Source organism: Marmota monax, unplaced genomic scaffold (assembly GCF_021218885.2).
Source record: "Marmota monax isolate L192 unplaced genomic scaffold, Marmota_monax_Labrador192_F-V1.1 WCK01_AAM20220418_F8-fsc00015, whole genome shotgun sequence".
Classification (NCBI taxonomy): Eukaryota; Metazoa; Chordata; class Mammalia; order Rodentia; family Sciuridae; genus Marmota; species Marmota monax.
In genome coordinates, this window is record NW_026692194.1 from 7,124,579 (window position 1) to 7,145,688 (window position 21,110).

General features: G+C 42.5%; 2 protein-coding genes across 6 annotated transcripts in view; one reads left to right on the forward strand and one right to left on the reverse strand.

Annotated features, from left to right (window-relative positions):
- The window catches only part of Usp34 (ubiquitin specific peptidase 34), a 219,644-nt gene extending 215,217 nt beyond the window's left edge, over positions 1 to 4,427 (forward strand). For all 4 annotated transcript variants that reach the window (XM_046423315.2, XM_046423320.2, XM_058572875.1 and 1 more), the window contains 4 exons: positions 1,362 to 1,502; positions 1,599 to 1,742; positions 2,828 to 2,987; positions 3,193 to 4,427. In XM_046423315.2, coding sequence (XP_046279271.1) covers positions 1,362 to 1,502; positions 1,599 to 1,742; positions 2,828 to 2,987; positions 3,193 to 3,800 — 1,053 coding nt within the window. In that variant the 3' untranslated portion in view covers positions 3,801 to 4,427. The remainder of the gene's footprint in view (positions 1 to 1,361; positions 1,503 to 1,598; positions 1,743 to 2,827; positions 2,988 to 3,192) is intronic.
- LOC124078521 (activator of 90 kDa heat shock protein ATPase homolog 2) lies at positions 4,349 to 16,901 on the reverse strand. Of its 2 annotated transcripts, XM_046423330.2 has the most exons (9): positions 16,729 to 16,901; positions 15,379 to 15,569; positions 11,124 to 11,209; positions 8,977 to 9,091; positions 7,827 to 7,915; positions 6,575 to 6,691; positions 6,007 to 6,108; positions 5,368 to 5,419; positions 4,349 to 5,262 (listed from the first exon to the last, which is right to left on the reverse strand). In XM_046423330.2, the coding sequence occupies exons 1-9, from the start codon at positions 16,806 to 16,808 to the stop codon at positions 5,090 to 5,092; spliced, it is 1,005 nt and encodes a 334-aa protein (XP_046279286.1). In that variant the 5' UTR covers positions 16,809 to 16,901; the 3' UTR covers positions 4,349 to 5,089. The 2 variants fall into 2 exon arrangements, with proteins under 2 accessions (XP_046279286.1, XP_046279296.1); XM_046423340.2 differs by lacking the exon at positions 6,575 to 6,691.
- Positions 16,902 to 21,110: the final 4,209 nt, after the last annotated feature.

Here is a 21,110-nt window from a genome sequence, read left to right on the forward strand (position 1 = left end):
TTGAGCTGAGTGGTTTGTTCAGTAAATTGGAGCAGATCTCTCCTTCCCCCTGCCCTGTTAATGCTGTTGCCCTTTTCATGGAAAAGGCAGACTTTCCTAAAACTAAAGGTCTAAAGACCTGGGTCCTATTCCTACTCTACTTTTATGTTCTTATGACAGTTCATTACCCTTATTAAGTATACACATGTGTGTACTATCTAAACTTTATTCAACTTTTTAAAAAGTCTTTTAGTACATTAAAAAATCATATACAGGGGCTGGGGTTGTGGATCAGTGGTAGAGTGCTTGCCTAGCATGCATCAGGCACCGGGTTCTATCCTCAGTGCCACATAAAAGTAAGATAAAGATATTGTGTCCACCTAAAACTAAAAAATAAATATTTAAAAAATAAAAATACAAATTAATAAATGATCAAAGGAAAGACTATTTGAGTAGAGGAAGGAAAAGGGCGATCATGAACTAAAAGTGATTTACATGTATATGTGTATGTCCGCATGAACCCAGACTACTATGTGTAACCATAAAGCTCAAGTCCTTTTTTTTCCCCATATAAATACTTTTATTAAATCACACACCTAGGGAATATATCTGTTTAAAGACAATACCTCTCGTGTCTAAAAGCCAGAATGATTTGCAAACAGGAAAACAAAATTTTAGTGAAATTTCTGGGTACTTGGAACTACTAATTCTCTGAGATAACTATGGAAAGAGGTTATTGTTTACCTTTGCAATAAAAGGTGGGGAAGTATTTACCAAATTACAGTTACTAATGAGATCAGATAATAAAGTTTAGCACATATTAAAGAATATATTTTAATTGTTAATTTTTCTTTTATCTGGATGTGGTTTTGTTGTGATTGATAACAACTGAGTCCCTGAAAACATTCTCATCCTATTCTATTAGCTTTATCTTTCCAGTCCTTGTTAGTTCTTCTCAGTGCTAGATAGTAAAGCAACATTTCTTTTTTTTTAAGGGATTAAACCCAGGGGCACTTAACTACTGAGCCACAACCCTAGCCCTTTTTGTTTTATTTTGAGACAGGGTCTCACTAAGTTGCTTAGGGCTTAAGTTGCTGAAGCTAGCTTTGAACTTTCAATCTTCATTCCTCAGCCTTCGTTTAAAGCATGTTCAGTTTTGAATTTCAGTTTCTTTCCCCTACACTCAGGTATATAGTCCAAATTTGTAATATTTTAATGTGTTGGGAGGACAGTTGGTATAATTGCAAGTTGCATAGACTGTGTTGGAAGTGTCTTTTCAACAATGATTTAAAAGTGACTTTAAATGTCCTGTCATACATGACATTTAAGTCCTCATTATTACTTCATTGGTTAACCATCAGTGCTTCTTCTCTCCACTTTAGTCTGCTATGTCAAAAAACTGCATCAAGCTTTTGTGTGAAGATCCTGTTTTTGCAGAATATATTAAATGTATCCTAATGGATGAAAGAACTTTTCTAAACAACAATATTGTCTACACATTCATGACACATTTCCTTCTAAAGGTGCGTAGAGCTTTAGAAACTGTCACTTTTAGTTAGTTAATGCATGTTTTCATTATGTTGGTCTTTTGGAGATGTTTTTTATACCATCTTTTTCAGGTTCAAAGTCAAGTGTTTTCAGAAGCAAATTGTGCCAATTTGATCAGCACCCTTATTACCAACTTAATAAATCAGTATCAGAATCTACAGTCTGATTTCACTAACCGAGTTGAAATTTCCAAAGCAAGTGCTTCTTTAAATGGGGTAAGAACTATGTAAAAGACTGGGCATGTTCTTAAATTCTCCTTAAATCAACTCTGTTTGGCCTTTGTAAGATTTTACCATCCAAGTCACAAGCAATGAAAAAAAGTTTTTAAAAATGTGTTTGCTGTGCCTTATGTGTACAGAGCACACTTCTATCACCTTAAAAGATGAGCTAATGCATGAAGTATTTTAAGAACAGTAAAACTACAAAGAAGTATTCCCTTTATCTCTGCTCGTTTTTGCTTTTTGAAACATTACTTGTGATGTTTCTGTTACTGCCTCTGGCTCTAAGTAACCTGAACAGTCTAATACCTATTGATTATAAAAGGCAGTTAAAACTAGAGAATTAGTTGCCTTGTGTAGATCCCCACAACAGCTGTGTCACAGAATGGAACCTGGAAATATGTGCAAGAATATCACTCAGCAGCCTCCTAAGTAACGAGATGCTTACAAACCAGAACACATTGTGAAGCTAAGTGAGCAAGACCTTTGTGACATTCACCAGAATTTAGCTTGAGAAGCTGTGACTTCTATATTAAGACCTAAATTTCTCATGGATCATTGAAGGTTTGATTTTAAAATTAAGTCTCCATGAGGTTGTTTTTTTGTTTTGTTTTTTCTATTTTGAAAAATACTGTCTTAAGTCTGTCTTACTTGACATGAGCTTAAAATTAGTAACTTGGCACTGATGAAATATAGTGGTATCCCAATGCTGGCTGATTTTAGTGTTTTGGTCCCCTCCCCCTTTTTTTTTTTGTGTGTGTGTGTACCAGGAATTGAACCCAGGGGCGCTTAACCACTGAGCCACATCCCTAGCCTTTTTTATATTCTATTTTGAAACAGGGTCTCACTAAGTTGCTGAGGCTGGCTTTGAACTCAGGATTCTCCTGCCTCAGCAACCCAAGTCACTGGGATTACAGGCATGCACCACCAAGCCCAGTGTTAGTATTTTTTCTAAAAAAATATCAGAGAAACTAAACCAGAATGGACTTCTGGGAAAGTAAATAATCTGTGTTTACCTGCAAAATGGTTGTGTCAAAAGGTTGGCTTTAAAAATTGAAATGTTCCTCTCTGGGTTTTTGTAGGACCTGAGGGCTCTTGCTTTGCTTCTGTCAGTACACACTCCCAAACAGTTAAACCCAGCTCTAATTCCAACTCTGCAAGAGCTTTTAAGCAAATGTAGGACTTGTCTGCAACAAAGAAACTCGCTCCAAGAGCAAGAAGCCAAAGAAAGAAAAACTAAAGGTTAGCTTTATGGACATTAATACTCTACCTTTAGGGTTGGGAATGGAAAGAATGCATGATGTAATGGACTTTATAATGCTGTATATTCCATTGAATCTCCCAAATATGAATGTTGATAACAAAATTGCCTTCCCACAATTACTCTCCCCTATGTGTGATCTTATGACCACTTCCAGAGGTTTCATTTTGATATTTGTCTTCACAGATGATGAAGGGGCCACTCCTGTTAAAAGAAGACGTGTTAGCAGTGACGAGGAGCACACTGTAGACAGCTGCATCAGTGACATGAAAACAGAAACCAGGGAAGCCCTAACCCCAACTAGCACTTCAGACAATGAAACGAGAGACTCCTCAATTATCGATCCAGGAACTGAGCAAGATCTTCCTTCCCCTGAAAATAGTTCTGTTAAAGAATACCGAATGGAAGTTCCATCTTCGTTTTCAGAAGACATGTCAAATATCAGGTCACAGCAAGCAGAAGAACAGTCCAGCAATGGTAGATTTGAAGATTGTAAAGAATTTAAAGACCTCCACTGTTCCAAGGATCCCACCCTCACTGAGGAAGACTCTGAGTTCCCTTCTACTTCTATCTCTGCAGTTCTGTCTGATTTAGCTGACTTGAGAAGCTGTGATGGTCAAGCTTTGCCCTCCCAGGACCCTGAAGCTGCTTTATCACTCAGTTGTGGCCATTCCAGAGGACTATTTAGTCACATGCAGCAACATGACATTTTAGATACCCTGTGTAGGACCATTGAATCTACAATCCATGTGGTCACAAGGATATCCAGTAAAGGAAACCAAGCTGCTTCTTGACACTAGATGTAGCATGTCTACTTTTAAGTACCCTTCCCCCTGCCCTATGCTGTTTGTATAAGTTTTGCTTATTTGTTTTGTGCTTCAGTTTGTCCAGTGCTCTCTGCTTGAATGGCAAGATAGATTTATAGGCTTAATTCTTGGTCAGGCAGATCCAGATGAAAAAACTTGCATCTTCAGTATACTTTCTAAAGGGCAATCAGATAATGGATATGTTTTATGTAATTAAGAGTTCACTGTAGTGGCTTTCATTTAATATGGCTGTCTGGGAGAAACAGGGTTTCCTAGCCCTGTACAATGTAATTTAAACTTACAGCATTTTTACTGTGTATAATATGGTGTCCTCTGTGCCAGTTTTGTACCTTATAATAGAGGCAGATTGCCTCCGATCGCTGTGGTTCTTATTATCAAAATTAAGTTTACTTGTATACGGAACAACCACAAGAAATTTGATTCTGTAAAGAATCCTCTTTAGCTGTGGCCTGGCAGTATATAAATGGTGCTTTATTTAACAGAATACCTGTGGAGGAAATAAAGCACACTTGATGTAAAAATAATTGTTTTATTTTTATTGACATGACTGATTGCTATCCTGTGCACTTAATTAAACTGATTGTGATGACTTTTTATTTGTTTACATACGTTGCTTCGGTCTTCTCAGATGCAAGTACTGAGGAAACCATGAATGGGAGAAGCAATTATCCATTCCATTCTGTTTCATTACAAGTCTTCGTGGGAGTCCCAAAAAGCAATTCAGCCCATCAACTTCTTAGTGCTCTCTACCCCAGAGTGCATAACTGTTGCAGGGCTAACCAAAAAGGACAGAGAGGAGTGTAACAGCACACAGTCAACTATCCCTCAAGTTTGCAGGCTTTTGGAATGCAACATGCCACTGTTTAACTACCTAAGAGCTACACACCTTAACCCTAAAGTAAAACAAAGGATTATTATAACATGCCGTTTATTTTTTATCTTCTTTAACTTAAACTACATCTGAGAGTAAGCTTGTTAGGACTACCTTTACCTTGGGAAGCTTCAACTATCTTTACGCCGTCTATTTCCAGAGGAAATCTATGGAAGGTGGGGTAAACAGACCTAATTTCAGGTTGCTTACTATTTTCAACTGAAATTAGCCAAACAATGCTTTTTAATTCTGTATAAGGTCCTGGATTTCATCCAATATCAAATAAATTAAGATTTGGGGGGGGGTCTTGTTTTTTTTAAGGAAAGACAGGGACGTGAAATATGATACGTTCTACTACCAAAAAAAATGCCCTTATAAAACCTATTCAACCATTGAGGGTGGGCAGCTGGAGTAAACCTTTTATTTCTTCAAAATGCTGCTTCTGCCAACAGAATTTCATATTTTCTTCTTTACAGACAGGAACTCCTTTACAGTCCAATTGTAATTCCGTTTGCCCTAGAGTAGGTACAAAATTCAGTGCAACTGTTGCATAGTGTTCTGGAAGAAAAATAGGAGCCTTATTACTGCTCTAAGAAAAGGAAAATTTCTCCATACCAATGTTAGTGTGGTTGGACCTTTATTCACAAAGATCATATAACATACCTTCTGGCCAGTTCCTACACCTCCATTTCATGATAATCTTGCTGTTTTTTAACTGAAAAAAAAAGAAAATTCCACTGAAAACACCTTTTAAAACCTCCCACAGTACAACACAGAAGAAGAATCCTTTTCAGTTAAAATCCCTAAGTACGAGAAGAAATCGGTGAACAATACCTTTCAGTTTTACATGCTGGTATGACCAATAATCCATTCTTTACTGCTAACAGCATTAACATCAAAGACAGAACAGTAAGTAATACTGGTAGCCACAACTGAGCCAATGTCAAGGATGAAGTAAGTGACATTAGGCAACACATACTAATGACAGAACCAGAGGAGGGATTGAATGGAGTTAGATACAGACCTTTTTATCCTCTTCCCATGCTAGGACAAGATCTGCTTTTTTGAAAATCATTAAGCATCTGCATGATAACTGACAGTTTATAGCTTTATCATTACTTCAAACACTTAATGATGTCTGTGTATATATAACCACTTTCAAATATTTTACGAATATAAAATTTTCAAGATAATATGAGCTCGGATAAAGCCCAAATCAAGTTAAAACCAGCATAGACATAAAGACCAATATTAAAACGAAAACAAGAATTAAGTCCCAGCTTTAACCCTGCGATTACTTACCAATTCTATGTATTCACCAGTGATGTTCCCATCAAACATTTGGAATTTCCCTCCTTTTTCAGCTTCTAATACAGCAGGAGCTTTGGAAAATTTTTGCACCAACTAGCCAAGCAAAACACAACAGACATGTCATTCCAACACATGCTGTTACCATGGTGTGTGTGTCTCAAACTCAAGGTGTTGGGCATTCTAGGCAAGCACTTTACCACCAAGCTACACTCTCAGCCCTGCTATTACCTTTTTAATCTAAGTGTAAAAGTACATTATTTAACTCTGGGGTTTTTTTGTTTTGTTTTAATCCTGGCCACATCTTTTGCTTGCTTTCTTACCTACAGGGAGAAAATTTGATCAACTATTATATCCTATAACTGCTGATACAGGCCCTCAAACCATCCATCTTTGTCCCCTCAAATTATTTAGAAGCCATTCTCCTTCATTTTCATCACCACTGTCCCATAGCACTTCAATCAAACCCAGAGCCACAAGGAAAAACAACACCTCCTGTTCTTTGTGGCACATTTTCCCCCAATGTCAGCATTTAGGATACAAGCTTAGGAAGCTGACTTACATCCTTCACGGTGAAAATGCCATATAGCTGCTCTACTGTTGTATCAAACAGTTCCGTCATGTGCAGAGCCACAGTGGGAATTCTTACGCCCAGTGCCCCTGGAGATGAGGCATGAGCCTCAAGAAGAGAAGAGGTTCCAGGGAATAATGAAGCACATCAAGAGAGAACAATGCTGGGATTTTAGTCTTCTCAATAAAACCATCCCAAATTTTACACTACACCTTCCAAACACACATGAAAGCATCAAGAAAAGCCTTTTTCTTAGCTCTATCAGGTCTTCACTTTGGAAAAAGCTATTGTTCCTATGAGCTCTTAAGCTCTGTTCCAATCCCAGGCTATGGCTAAACACCCTTTAATCCCAGTTGGACATACCCCGGGGTATAACAAATGGGATGAAAGATGATCACACTTAAAGCTAAAGGGTGATACACATGCACACATTCCCCAATTCTAAGAAGAGGACCTAAAATCTCCCACCCCCAAAGTCAAGAGAAAAGTTTCTTCCACTATGGTATGTGAACCTAAAAGTCACCTGGTAAAGTTTTATAATCTTGCCTAGCAAAGAACACTGCCTGCCATCCACTCATGTGTATATACCACTGGTGTGTGTGTGGACATATGTTTGGGGGTGGGGACAGTCCTGGGAATTGAACATAGGCCCTTGGGCGTTCCAGGAAAGCACTCTACCACTGAGCTACCTTCCCAGCCTGAGACTCTTTTTTTTTTTTTTTGGTACTGGGGATTGAACTCAGGGCCATTTGGCCACTGAGTCACATTCCCAGCCTATTTTTGTATTTTATTTAGAGATGGGGTCTCACTGAGTTCCTAAACACCTCACCATTGCTGAGGCTGGCTTTGAACTCGCGATCCTCTGTCTCAGCCTCCCAAGCCATTGGGATTACAGGTGTGCTCCTGAGACTAATTCTTGATGGAAGGGACCATTAAAAGTCCTGTTTACACATTTTCTTACATCAAGAATGAAAGTTTTCAGTGTGGGGATGTTGCTCAGTGGTACAGTGCTTGCCTAGCATGTACAAGGCCCTGGGTTCAATACCCAGCACCACAAAACACACAAGGGTCTCCTTTTATCATTTCCACAACAAAATGGCAAATCTTAAAGTGTCACAGGGGATGCAAGGGTAGATTAATGCCTTCCTTACTCTTCTTCATCATCAATAGACCATCTGGAGCTTTGATTCACTTAAGCATTTCCTTTTCCCCTCCCCACACTTTGGCACCAAAGTTCTCATACCTGCAAGGTATTTTCACTTGGTTTCCTTTTAACAGTTAATTCCTGCGTTGACAAAGCTTTTGTTGGTAAAATCATTCCAGTTGTAAATTCTATAAAAAAATGTGGGAAATGGTTTTAATAAAGATCTATTTCCTTTTAAGCACAAAGAGTAAGGTAGAAATAGCATGTGAGAAAATAAAAAAATTGATATTTATAAAAGAATTCCTACAGCATTTTGAGGATTTCAAGACTACTCCATAGACTACTGGTGCTTCACATCACGAATTTTATGAAGCAACAAAAGTCTGCTATTTTCTTTTTTCAAATTCCTTTGATCGAGTTCTTTAAAAAAAAAAAAAAAAAGTAGAATTTTCAAAACTTCTTTTCCAAATAGCTAAGTTTTATATGATTAACTCACCTACTATCAAAACTGGACACTTTCTGGTTGCTTCACCACCACCTCACCATGCTTGTTCTCACAGTTTTCAAGTCTGTGAGCCAGCCGCACACATGCTACATGTGCAGTTTTGTGGGAAAAGAGGCAACCCCAAACCTATCTATGCCAATACTTCGATGCTTAGATGGCAGGCCCAAGAATGAAATGCAGAATACAGCCCTGCCGAGCATTCTGCCTGGCGGGAGACTTCTCTAATTCAGGGAGAAGACAACAACCTCACTTCCATGCAGCACAGGGACTATCTAGGTGTATCTCAACTACACTTATAATACCTGCAATCACTTGCATTCATACATTCATTCATTCAACAAAATTTATTAAGCACCTACTCTGTGCCAGGCATTGTGCTAGATGCTGGAGGTACAGCTGTGAACAAGACAGACACCTTCCATGCCCTCATGGAGCTTATAGTCTAGCAGGGAAGATAGACATTAAACAAGTAATTACACAAACAACTGATTAGAAGATTTTCATTCCAGAAAACTATGATTAACAATTCTGTAGTCAAAATGGTTCATGCTGTGTACAATACCGATGATCACTAATTATAATGTTCTTACCCATGACTTAGCTCTCAACATCGAGACTACAATTTATTCTGCAGTACACAGAGGTGTGCTTAGAGCTTAACCTGGGAATCCAGACCACAGTGCAGAGCATAATTTGGGTAAATAGAAAAGGAACCCTCTGGTTCATAAGGGATGCCTTCTTTACCCGTCTTAAGTGCCTTCAGGTAATCTCCAAGGGCCTCCCTGACCTTGGCGGTGCCTGCAGTTTTCATAAGATCCTTCAGTATATCCCCATCTCCTTTCTTTTTACTCACGTTCACCTACAAATCAGAAAAATACAAACCTAAGAAAAATCTGGTTTAATGTATTTTTACAATATTTGGCTCTATGGATATGGAGAACCGTGAAGGTTGGAGAGGGAAAGAAGTGGCAGCAAGAAATATGGCAGGTTTCTTCACAATACAGCTGGAGAGAATGTAAAGGTTTCTAAATCAAGGGTGCACTGATGGGGCTGGTGGCCAGACCTTGGATGGAATGTGAATCACTATCTGCATTTGAAATTGTGTGCACTTATGTATATGAATCAAATTGCTGATGTAGTCCGCAGTTTTTATCAGGATCTAAAAAATGTGCTGTCTAGTATGGCAGCCACTAGCCACATCTAGCTACTGAGACCTTGAAATGTGGCTGATCTGAATAAGACGTGCAATAAGTTTTATATATAATACATACCAGACTCCCAAGACTTAGTATGAAAAAAGAATGGAAATACCTCATTAATAATTTTTTTATATAATTACATGTTAAAATCACACTTTTATATATTGTATTAAATAAAACTTCATTGAAATTATTTCCTGTTTTTTAATATGGCAACTAAAATACTTAAATTGCATATGTGGCTTGTATTATGTTTACATTGAACACCTGTATTCTAGAACCCCAAAAGCACTATAATCAGGAAAATGAAAGCAGGGAGTGGTGGTGCACATATGTAATCCCAGTCACCCAGGGGGCTGCGGGAGAAAAATGGCAAGTTTGAGGCCAGCCTGGGCAACCTAGAGACACCCTATCTCAAGAGAAAAGAAAAAGGACTGAAAGGACTGGGGATGTGGGGATGTAGCTCAATGGTAAAGCACCTCAGGTTCAATCCCCAGTACTGCAAAAAAAAAAAGAAAAAAAAGAAAATCAAGTCCCCATATAACCTGGCCGTGGGCTCCACACTTTTGACAAGGAGGAGAACTAGGCAAGGGAATGTATGGAAGAAAGAGCAGAGTACGAATGGAGAAGATAGAAAGCGAAGGTAAGCATCAAGAGCACTCAGTGGTTTTCTCAGAACAAAAGAGGGATGTTGGTTTGAAGGAGCTTCAGTCCTGATACAGTTAAGCTGGGCTTCGTGCCCAGGCCTCTTCAAATCTAGAGTTTGTTATATAATGTTCCTGAGGGTCAAAATCTAAAAGACCAGGTTAACATGCTATTGAAAAGCTTCTCAGCTGATGATCTGAATCTAACAAAGTGAAACCATCCCAGCCCCTGATGTATGGCCACACGAGTCTGAAGGCAGCCCTGCCTTTAGGGCATTTGATATCCTTCCATAACAGCCAGTAGGGAGATTGTGCACACACCAGGCACTGCTCAGCATGACTGAGTTCCTGCGTTTTGGGAAGCGTTCATGTTAAGTACATTCACAAACCAAAAAAGACCCTTCACCAGACTATTTTGTTTCGGAAAATATAGCTGCTCTACAAATGGTCTCTCTCTCAGAGACAGGCTTTCCACATCTAGAGGGCACCACCAGCAAGCCAGGCACAGGACTGACACAGGCTCCATCTCCAGGAGGACCGGGAAAGCTGGTCAAAAGCAACACCTACTAAATATTAGTTTACAAAAAATCATGACATACCCAAGGAGAACATAGCTAAAGGCCGAAAACTGTCACTTAAAGGGAAACAGCAAAGGTACAAGGAAAGTGAAACAAAGTCACATTCAGCAAGCCATGCAAGTGGCCTGAGCACTGGACAGTACATACATTTTTGTCACATTTTAACCTGGTGACACCCCTGAAGCATAAATTATGCCCATTTTCCAGATGAGGAGGCTGTGAAGGGTACAGTCACCTGCCCAGGGCCCACCTGGTCCCCGGGGGAATCGAGGCTTCCTGGAGCTCCTCCTCTTCCTTTGCCACTCTAGCTCCACACAGTGAAGCATCCTTCTTGGAAAAGAAGCCGTCCACAATTCACCACAACTACCACCCAAGAGTCATAGTCTGGGAAACAGTTATGCAAATGCCCAACATCTATAGCCGAAGCTGGAGTTGAAAAACTGAAAAAGAAAAAAAACTCCATCGGATACCTCGGTGTCATCTACTTCATTTTCTTCAGAAAGGTTTGGTATCTCAATCAATCCTTTGTGCTTCACACCAGACTCTTTAAGTGTACCTAAAAATAAGCAAAATGGGTTCTTTGATTAGAAAAAAAAAAACACACAACTGGTTTTACGCAAAACAGAGGTCTCACCTCCCTCAGAGGTTGCAGCCCCATCAGAAAGGAGCAGCCAGGACAGATGGCACAAGACTGGCCAACCAGTGGTGCACAGAAATCAGGGACAGCAGTTTGGCAGGAGGAAGAGGGTCCATAACTTGTGTTTTCCTGTTTTTTTTTTTTCTTCCCCACTATGGTACTAGAGACTGCACCAAGGCGCATTTTACCACTGAGCTACATCCTCAGCCCACAGCCCCTCTCCACCTTTTTTTTTTTACATATATATATACACACACACACACACACACACACACACACACACACACATACTTAAGGTCAGCTTGCTTTCTTTCCCTCCCTCCCTCTCTTCCTCCCTTTCTTTCTTTCTTTCTTTCTTACTTGGTGATCTGGGACTTGAACTCAAGGCCTCATGCATGCCAGGCAAGCACTTCACCACTCAACTACATCCTCAGCCCCTGCTTTTTTTTTTTTTTTTAAGACAGAAATTTGCTAAATTGCTGAGGCTGGCCTTGAACTTATGATCCTCCTGCCTCAGACTCAGAGTCAGGTGAGTGCCACTGAACTCTGTTCATATTGCCCTTCTTGTCCCAGTGTTCTTTAGCAGGTCAAAGCAGGATGAAGAGCTTTCTTAATGGGGAGTAGCCACTTAGGGATGGAAGGACAGAAAGGGATAAGGAGATTTGATTGCAGAAAGCATGAAGGAAAGAGGGCTGTAGCTCCCAGAAGTTTCACATGGTCTGTGTGTGGCTGGATTTCCTCTAGGACTTGAGTGCGGCTACTGCAAGGACACAACTGCAGCCTTCGCAGCTGCCTTCTGCCTGTAGCCTGGGATTTTTATATTTTAGTTGCACATCACTCCTTTATTATACTGATCTGGAAAAAGTATTTAGTGCAGTTACATTCAAAGTGACTACTGGACTCCAATGGCAGAGCCAACCAACTGGAACATTTTTCAGAAATCAGACACAGCAAAAGACATATCTGGGCATGACCTAGAGGCATTTCACTGCCACTAGACAAGGTAGGAAAGGAGTTCTCAGGTATACAGCAGAAGGCACTCCTACGCCTTGGAGGTCAAGGAGCATAAGCATCAGAAATGGCTTATTTTCTGATGACCACATGTAAGACTATCTCAAGTGCTTTTTTTTTGGTCAAAATAAACGTAACACATAAATAAACATTTTTTGTGTGTGTGGTGCTGGGGATCAAACCCAGGGCCTTGTGCATGCGAGGAAAGCACTCTACCAATTGAGCTATATCCCAGCCCAACACATAAACTTAATTCAGGATTGATCCCAACCTTGCAGAGCCTCTGAAGTCAAAGAGGAATTTTTTTTTTAGAAGTAGTTGGACACAATACCTTTATTTTGTTTATTTTTATGTGGTGCTGAGGCTCAAAACCCAGGGCCTCGCATGTGCTAGACGAGCGCTCTACCACTGAGCCACAATCCCAGTGCACCCCCCCACACACTTTTTTTTTGTAATCACAATGCAGGTTACATTCACTTTTCACTGAAATGACTAGACCTTTCCTGACTCCCCTCTCCCCACCCCAAAAGAGACCTGAAGAGTGCAGGACTCACTTCCAGAGCACACAATGCTCTCTGGCTTCACACTGGTCATGCCTTGGCATGATCTTCCTCACCCTTCCTTACGCAAGTCCTCAGCACTAGTCAAAGCCCCAGTTAGGACCTCTCAACTCTCCAGGATAAGAGGAGGGCTGTCAGCATGGACTGAGCTCCAAGCCACACAGGTGTCGCTTACTAGAGTCTCTGAGGGAGTAGATGAGGAGACTAAATGCTAAAATGAAAATGGGAGCTACCAGAGAGGCCTACAAATGTGGTCAATGTGACACGTGCAAGGTGGGAAGAGGTGCAGAACAGTGACGTGGGAGTGGAAGATGTCCCTAGAACAAAGCCCTGCTTGCTCTCCTTCACTTCTTGACTGCAGCTTGCAGGGCTTTATGCACAGTCTGGTCTCTTCACCCCACTGAAACTACATGGACTTGATGGGCTTCATGTTCTTATAATTCACAGACAACGGGAATGATAGCTGACAGATCAGCTCCAGGCCAGCCTCTTCAGAGAGGCCCTCCAGGTACAGGACGATGACCCAAAGGCTGGTGCCATGCACTGTGATCAGGGCTGTGTCACTCCTGGAGCTAGAGAACTATTTCTTCATTCCAGAAGGGCTACTGCTTTGGGCCAAGGAAAAGGAACAGACACAGGCCAGGAGGCTCCTCAGGGACCTAGAGCCCTGCCCTGGGGAAGAAGGCAGGAGCCAGCAGTAGCCAGTTGGAGAGAAACTGAGGACAAACTCCCAACTGGAGGGTCCTGTTGCAAGGCAGGGTAGAACTGCTTTTGATGCTTGCTGCTGCCTCCCTGGGTTCTGCCTCCTGCTAGGAAGGCAGCCCCAGGCTGTGGCCAGGTACAGGCTGATCTCCAACAAATTCTCCAGAGAAGAGCTGACTCTAGGGTTGAGGCCCAAACTTGAACACAGCACAATCCTCCACAACCAGCTCCCACCCTTTATCCTCTTCTTCCTTTTCCTGTGTCTCCATATCCTTGGTTATTTATTGCATACACACTGTCCATCCAGCCAGGAGCTAAGTACACAGGAAAATTCAGCCCAAACTCCCCAAAAGTAAAAACAACCAAAATGTCCATCAACTGATGAATGGATAAAGAAAATGTGGTCCATCCATATAATGAAATGTTTCTAGGCTATAAGAAACAATGAAACACTCATGTGTACTATACCATGGATAAACCTTGAAAAACATGAAGTAAAAGAAATCCAACACCAAATACCACATACAGTAAGATTCCTTTTAGGGGCTGGGGTTGTGGCTCAGCCAGTGGTAGAGCGCTCGCCTCATACATGCGAGATCCTGGGTTCGATCCTCAGCACCACATAAAAAAATAAACAAGTAAAATAAAGGTGTTTGTGTCCAAATACAACTAAAATTTTTTTTAAAAAAAAGATTCCTTTTGTATAAAATGTTCAGAGTCAAATCCATAGAGCAAAATGTAGATTGATGGCTGCCAAGGGCCTAGGAAAAAGGAAACCAGGAATGACTGCTAATGGCACAGGGTTTCTTTCTGGGGTGAAGAAATGTTCTAAAATTGACTGTGGTGGCAATCTGAATATACAACTCTGAATATACTGAGAAGCCACTCAATTATGCATGTTAAAATGGGTGAATTATAAAGTATGTGAATTGTATCTCAATAATTCTGTTATAAAAATAAATCCCTGTATGGCAATATGTAACTCAATGGATGTGTAACTGATGTGATTCTGCAATCAGTATATGGGGTAAAAATGGGAGCTCATAACCCACTTGAATCAAAGTGTGAAATATGATATATCAAGAACTATGTAATGTTTTGAACAACCAACAATAAAAAATTTAAAAAAATTAAAAATAAAAAAAATAAATAAATCCCTGGGGCTGGGGTTGTGGCTCAGAGGTAGAGCACTTGTCTAGCATATGCGAGGCCCTGGGTTTGATCCTCAGCACCACATATAAATAAATTAATTAATTAAAGATATTGGTCTACCTACAACTAAAAAAAAGAAAAGAAAAATTCCTGCCCTGATGAAGAGAGGAGGAGGAGTATCACATAGAGCATACCAAGTATCAACACTTTAGGGAAAAATGAAGTAGGAAGAGAGAGGGTACAAGGAGGGGTCTGCAATTCATTACAGGATGGAGAGAGAGGGCTTCACTCAGGATAAGAACCTGAGGAGGCAGGCAGCTGCCAGGGAAAGGGAGGCTGTTCCAAGGAGCAACTCCATGAGGCTCCAGCACAGGTGCCTGTAGAAAAGGGTCAGCTCAGCCCAATGAGCTCCAAGCAGCCTGACTGCAGGAAGAAAGGGGAGCTCCAGCTTCCGGGACCCAGCAACACCAAAGGCAGTCTTAGTGTCAGGAACCACTAATGCCAACTCAGAGGCCTAAAAGATATTCACTGAATGAATAAACCAACTGACCCAGGCTGTTCGCAGTTCCACCCTTCTTTCTCTCTCTCTCTCTCTCTCTCTCTCTCTCTCTCTCTCTCTCACACACACACACACACACACACACACACACACACACACGTTACCTTTCCAGCCCAGCTTGATGTTCCACTCATAGAAGAAAATCAGCTTTCCTTTGCGGCTGCTGCAGGAAGCCTCACCTTCCACCTGCTTCAGTTCACTGACCTCACAGTGGCCAGCCTCATTCTCCACAGTGATGCCCACCAACAGCTCTCGGAGCTTCCCCTTGGACCAGCTGGTGGCATCTCTCTCTGTCCTGCCAGGGATCATAAGGGCACACTGGTGAATGGAAGCCCCGCCTGCTATCCACCAGACCAGACTGGGTACCCTGGTGGCATCCAGGCCCAGCCAGATCAGCCCAAGTCCTCTCAAATTGCCTTAAGAAGCCTGCCACCCTCCAACATGCTTCTCCAACAAGCTTCGTACCAAGTATCTTCTAATCCTCCTGCTGAGTTCCTTGTTATCAGCCAAATCATATTTTGTCTTTAAAAAAAAAAACACTATCTTTTGGGGGAAAGAGGGTCTAGGAATCTCACACATTAGAAATAGATGGGCAAAGCCTGGGCCACATATATGTAAATGGGGTAATAACTGAAAGAACACCAATCATGACAAAACCAATTGCAAGTGTTTCCACATATGCATTACCTCATGCAATCTTCTCAAATAATATTCCCATTTTGGAGGAAAGAAATGGGCTAAGTCAGTGCCCTATCCATGGAGCTGGGCCTAGGAAACTCGCAGCACCCAGAAAGTGCCAGCCAAGTCATGCTGCCATCCCCACAGGTTGGTGGCTTGGCTCTGACTTAGGACCTGTCTCAGAAGGCTCTTGCTGGTCTTGAGGTACCTCAGCCCTGGGGACCTGAGGGCATCCCTTCCTGAAGCTCTAAGGGAGAGAGGGAGGCAGGCATCATCCCATGTTTCTGATAAGGTACAAAGAGGACGCTAACTAGCTCAAATTCAAAGAAAGCAGGGCTCAAGGGTGGACCACCAAGTTAGGTAGGTGCAGAAGGACCCAAATTCCTGCGGTCCTTTCCACATCAAGACATCCCCAGGCACACAGCCCAACTCCCTTTTACTATCCAGGGGCATCCAGAGGGCAGAGGGTGGGGTGAGGCCAGAGGCCCTAAGGTCTGCGGCCTCCCTGAGGCTGTCAGAGGAGAAAGGGTACATCAGAAGTCACTCGTGGGGCCCAGCCTAACTTTCAGGGAGGAGCCTGAAGCCGGGCGAGCAGGGAGGAGCGCCACCTCCTGCCTCAGAGGGCCCCAGGGCAGCGGTCCTCCGCCGCCGGGGAGAGCGCCTGGCCCAATCCCACCCAACCCGCCCGGCCGCGAGGCCCAGGGAGGCCCGGTCCCTGCGGCCCAGCCCGGCTCCGGGAGGACAGAGGCCGCCCGCCGCGCCCCCGCCCGCCGCACCAGTGCCAGTTGTTCACGTTGGTGCCGTCCTCCCGCTCCTCCACGATCCAGCGCGGGTCCCCCTGGCCCCACTTGGCCATGGCTGCCTGGCCTCCGCGGAGAACAAGGACGGACCGCGGCGGCTGCGGCTCCGCGCCGGCGTTTCCGGCCTCCGAGCCGGGAGCAGCACGCTCGCAGCGCCCAGAAAGTGCCAGAAATCCCCGCCCCCGGCTCCGCCCCGCCCCGCCACCCGCTCCGCTGCGGCTCGCCGTGGAGCCTTGGCCGGGTTCCGGGAGGCCGGGGTGCTGGAAGGGACTCGGGCTCGAGGGCCCGGGGCGGCGGGAGGGGAGGCCCCGGACTCAGCTGCGCGTCTGGCCCCGCAAACGCCAGGAAGGGGAAGCCTCGGTCGCCTGCGAGTGGCCGAGACACGACTCGGGATGCTTATTGCGATGGCAGTTATCTCCAATGACAGGCAGCGCGGCGGGGAGTAGGGGGAGCGGCGCTCAGTGCCGGCGCTGCGGGCTGCCTGCGGCCGGCTGGGTCCTGGTTTTAGGTGAACACGGAGTTTGAGGACGAGACCCGACCCCAGACCCAGCGCGCTCACCGCGCGACTCGGTCCCGCTGCGCGCCCTCCCACCGCACCCTGTGCAGGGTTTTGTCCCAAAGTTCATGCACAGCTGTGGACCTCGCTTGTCTCTTGGAGGCCAAGTCTCTGGCCTTTCCAACACCTGGTGGAATAGCACGAGCTACCAAGTGCTGGGTTACTTCAGGAATATTTACATTTTATTCATGTAATAATCCTGTAGAGAGAATGAAATATTGTGATTGCAAGCTCATGTGACTGCAGCTCAATGCACCTTGCAATAAGTAAGTGGGTATTAATGATTCCTTTTACGGGTGTTCACCATCTAGCAAAAACTTTGAACCAACTGGAAAATGTTACTAAGGTATATGTGGAGATTTATTTTGCAGATAAAATGGGTTTGATAATGTAAGCGGGGAGTGTACCTGGCTGTTCTGTTCCTCTGTGCTCACCTGTTCTGTGCCTGTGGTCTGTGCTCATCCATGTAATAAACTAACGGTCAAGGATGGCTTTTCTCCATTTGCTTACTGGAGCTACTGCATTCCAACATCATCTTCCAAAGATCTACAACTGTTTAATATACTGCCTTACAGTGCTTTTACCCCAAAACAAAGTGACATTGTGATTTCACCTTTCACACTTCACCAAAATCATGGACAGCTGATGGAAGGTATCAGGGAAAAACTGGAATGACAATTAGTGGACACCATTTTCTCCTGGATTAGCTGCTCATCTTTTTTCCAATTCAGAAAGAATATTACTGATAGAACATTACATGATAAGATTTAAATATGATCCATTTGAACCTGGTGGCAAATAAAGGCACTAGAAAACTTAGGAAGATAAAAGTTACAATCACTAAAATGTTAGGTGGATAAAAAATTACAATAGTTACACAAGAGAATTAATCCCAAGGGAAATAACTCTGTTACAATGTAAATGAAAATGTCTTATGTAGATTAATTATCAAGAATTAAATTATCAGGGCTGAGGTCATGGAACAGCGCTCACTTACCATGTGTGAGGCCATGGGTTGGATCCTTAGCACCACATAAAAATAAATAAAATAAAATAAAGGTATTGTGTCCAACTACAACTAAAAAATAAATATTAAACACATTTTAAAAAGAGTTATATTGTCCTAAAATAATAAATCAAGAAAGCAATTTCAGACACGTATGGATGGGTGCATGCCTGTAGCCCCAGCAACAGGTTTTGATTGGTTTGATTTGGGAGGTGACCAGGAGATGAGAGAGTTGGCATCCTGCCTGTAGCCAAGCCAAGGTGATAACCCTGACAGGCTTGAGAAGAAAAAATGCAAAATGTTCAAGGTATCTCTTTTTTCCCATAATCAGTCTGTGCTGGGTAAACCCAAACCATTTTCACCTTTAGGGAAGGCAGCTGAGAGGACTGACTCTAGCATTGCGCTTCACTAGAGAATCAGGACTTGGAGCAGTTTCCATGTCGCAATAGACCTATGAGCTGCTAAGGTTCTGCCTTTGAGAAAGTCACTTTTCTTGTCTCTTTTTATAACTCTTATGCCTTTGCCTCAGTTTAATTCCATTCATATTTATTGAGCTACCAGTAAGCACATCTGCCCCAGCACATTGCCACTGTAGCACACAGCATACTATGTACAGTCTTTGCTCTCAGCCTGCTATCTGCATTGGCCTGGTGACCTTCAGAGAAGGCACTCCTCTATATCCCTGTTCCAGAGCTGTGTCCAACGCAGAGGAAATCTGGATGACTGGATGAATAAAGGAATGAACATTTCTTAAACTTAGGTGTTTTAACCTATTTATAGGCTGTAAAATCTTTTAGGAGGTATCAACCATCATTTTTATCTTAATGACATAGAATTTAAAAAAATATTTTATTAGTTGTTGATTGACCTTTATTTATTTATATGTGGTGCTGAGAATCAAACCCAATGCCTCACACATGCTAGGCAAGCGCCCTACCACTGAGCCACAACCCCAGCCCCAATGACATAGAATTTATCAGAGTGATTTCATATGGTTAAGGTCAATATTGTTTCTTTAAATTGTTGTGTATGGGTGTGTTTAGTGTGATGTCTTGTGGTAAGATTTTTTTTCTTTTAACTTTAAAAGCAAGCCAGGCGCGGTGGCACATACCTGTAATCCCAGTGGCTTAGGAGGCTGAGGCAGGATGATTGAGAGTTCAAAGCTAGCCTCAGCAAAAGCAAGGCACTAAGCAACTCAGTGAGACCCTGTCTTTAATGAAAGACAGAAAAGGGCTGGGGATGTAGATCAGTGGTTGAGTGCTCCAGAGTTCAATCCCCAATACCCCAAACAAAAACAAAAACAAACAAAAAAACCCTTAAAGTTTGAAAGTTACTCCTGTTATCAAACACAAAGAGAAGTACAGTAGTTTGCAACAGTTCATCTGTTTTGCACATGCTAGAATCCCCCGTACCTAACACAGAGCAGATTTCAATAAATATTGGTGGAATAAATACACCAGTTCATAAACATAGATGATATTCATTGAAGGGATATGAAAGAAGAACTAGGCCTTGATGAATGGATAGAATTTCAGTAGGCAAAGCTGTGAGAGATCATTCCAGACCCAACAGCAGCATCAGCAAAGATGTGCAAGTTACAAAAGGAACCAAGTGGAAAATAAGATGTTCACAAAGCAGAACTGGCAAGGAGACACTAATGAGGACATTTTGAAGATGGAATGTGAATAGCTTAGGAATTGTAGAAAGCCAGTGTGAAGGCTTTCTGTACCATCCGTGCAGTAAACATGGTGAAGTCTCCTGTGACACTGGTGGAGCACATTGGCAGCGACCAATCCCAATGCTTGCGTCCTAATCTTGGCTCTACCACTTACTGAGCAAGTTTAGATAAACTCCTTCACCTTTGTACTTCATCATATGTAAAATGCGAATAGTGTTAACTATCTGTATGAGGATTAGATTCTGCTGCTAGTTAACTGTGGGAGACCAGACCTACCTCCCCAAAATATGAAGGATTGTTGAGCAAAAGACAGAAGAAACTGACATGCAGAAAGCTCTCTGCCCTTCCTTTATTGTTCTAAAAGCTGGATTGACAAAGACAAAAGAAATTCTGTGCCCCTTCTACGTGGGAGAACAGCTAACCACTCAAGACAACTTTGGACACTTACTAACCTAGAGATGGCACCAGATGACCTTATGTTAACAAGCTTTACCACCAGAAAATAACTGAAAGTTATTTTTCCTTGTTTTGTCATTTCTGTAAAAATTTAGTGTTCTTGCCAGATGTGGTGGTGCACACCTATAATCGTAGCTACTTAGGAGACTGAGGCAGGAGACTCAGAAGTTTGAGGACACCCTGTCTTATAATAAAAAGGGTTGGGGATATAACTCAGTGGTGGGAGCCCCTGGGCTCAATCCCCAATACTGCAAAAAAAGAAAACCAGGAAAAAAGACAGAAAGTAAAAAAAAAAAAGGAAGGAAAGAAGGAAGGGAGGTATTGAGGGAGGGAGGGAAGGAGAAAAAGGAAAGGAAAGAAGGGAGAAAAGAAGCATATTGGAGGCAACTCTGTCTGACACCCAGCCACATAGGTAATAGGAAGTTCAAGGAATCATATTACCTTTTCCTATGACTAAAGCTCTTAGAACTTCTCCTGGCCTCTAGGAAGCACATAATAAACGTCCTTTTATCCTCACCCTCCCAGGATGATCACTTTTATTTTAATTCACCAACCATCACCAAACTCCAAACTCCTAACTTGACACTTTCAGCTTAGACTTCCTGGTCAAGGCAAAGGTGATTCCTAGAGCCAGTGTTGCCCACCGAAGGGCAGGAATCTTC

What these genes read in the sequence shown, in the direction of transcription:
- LOC124078521 (XM_046423330.2), bottom strand. Translation starts at nt 16,808, where the DNA reads ATGGCCAAGTGGGGCCAGGGGGACCCGCGCTGGATCGTGGAGGAGCGG. An exon ending in CCTGAAGGCACTTAAGACGG is followed by an intron (nt 7,916 to 8,976) that starts GTAAAGAAGGCA and finishes ATTTTTTTATAG; the next exon opens with AATTTACAACTGGAATGATT. An exon ending in CAAGTGAAAATACCTTGCAG is followed by an intron (nt 6,692 to 7,826) that starts GTATGAGAACTT and finishes TCTCTTCTTGAG; the next exon opens with GCTCATGCCTCATCTCCAGG.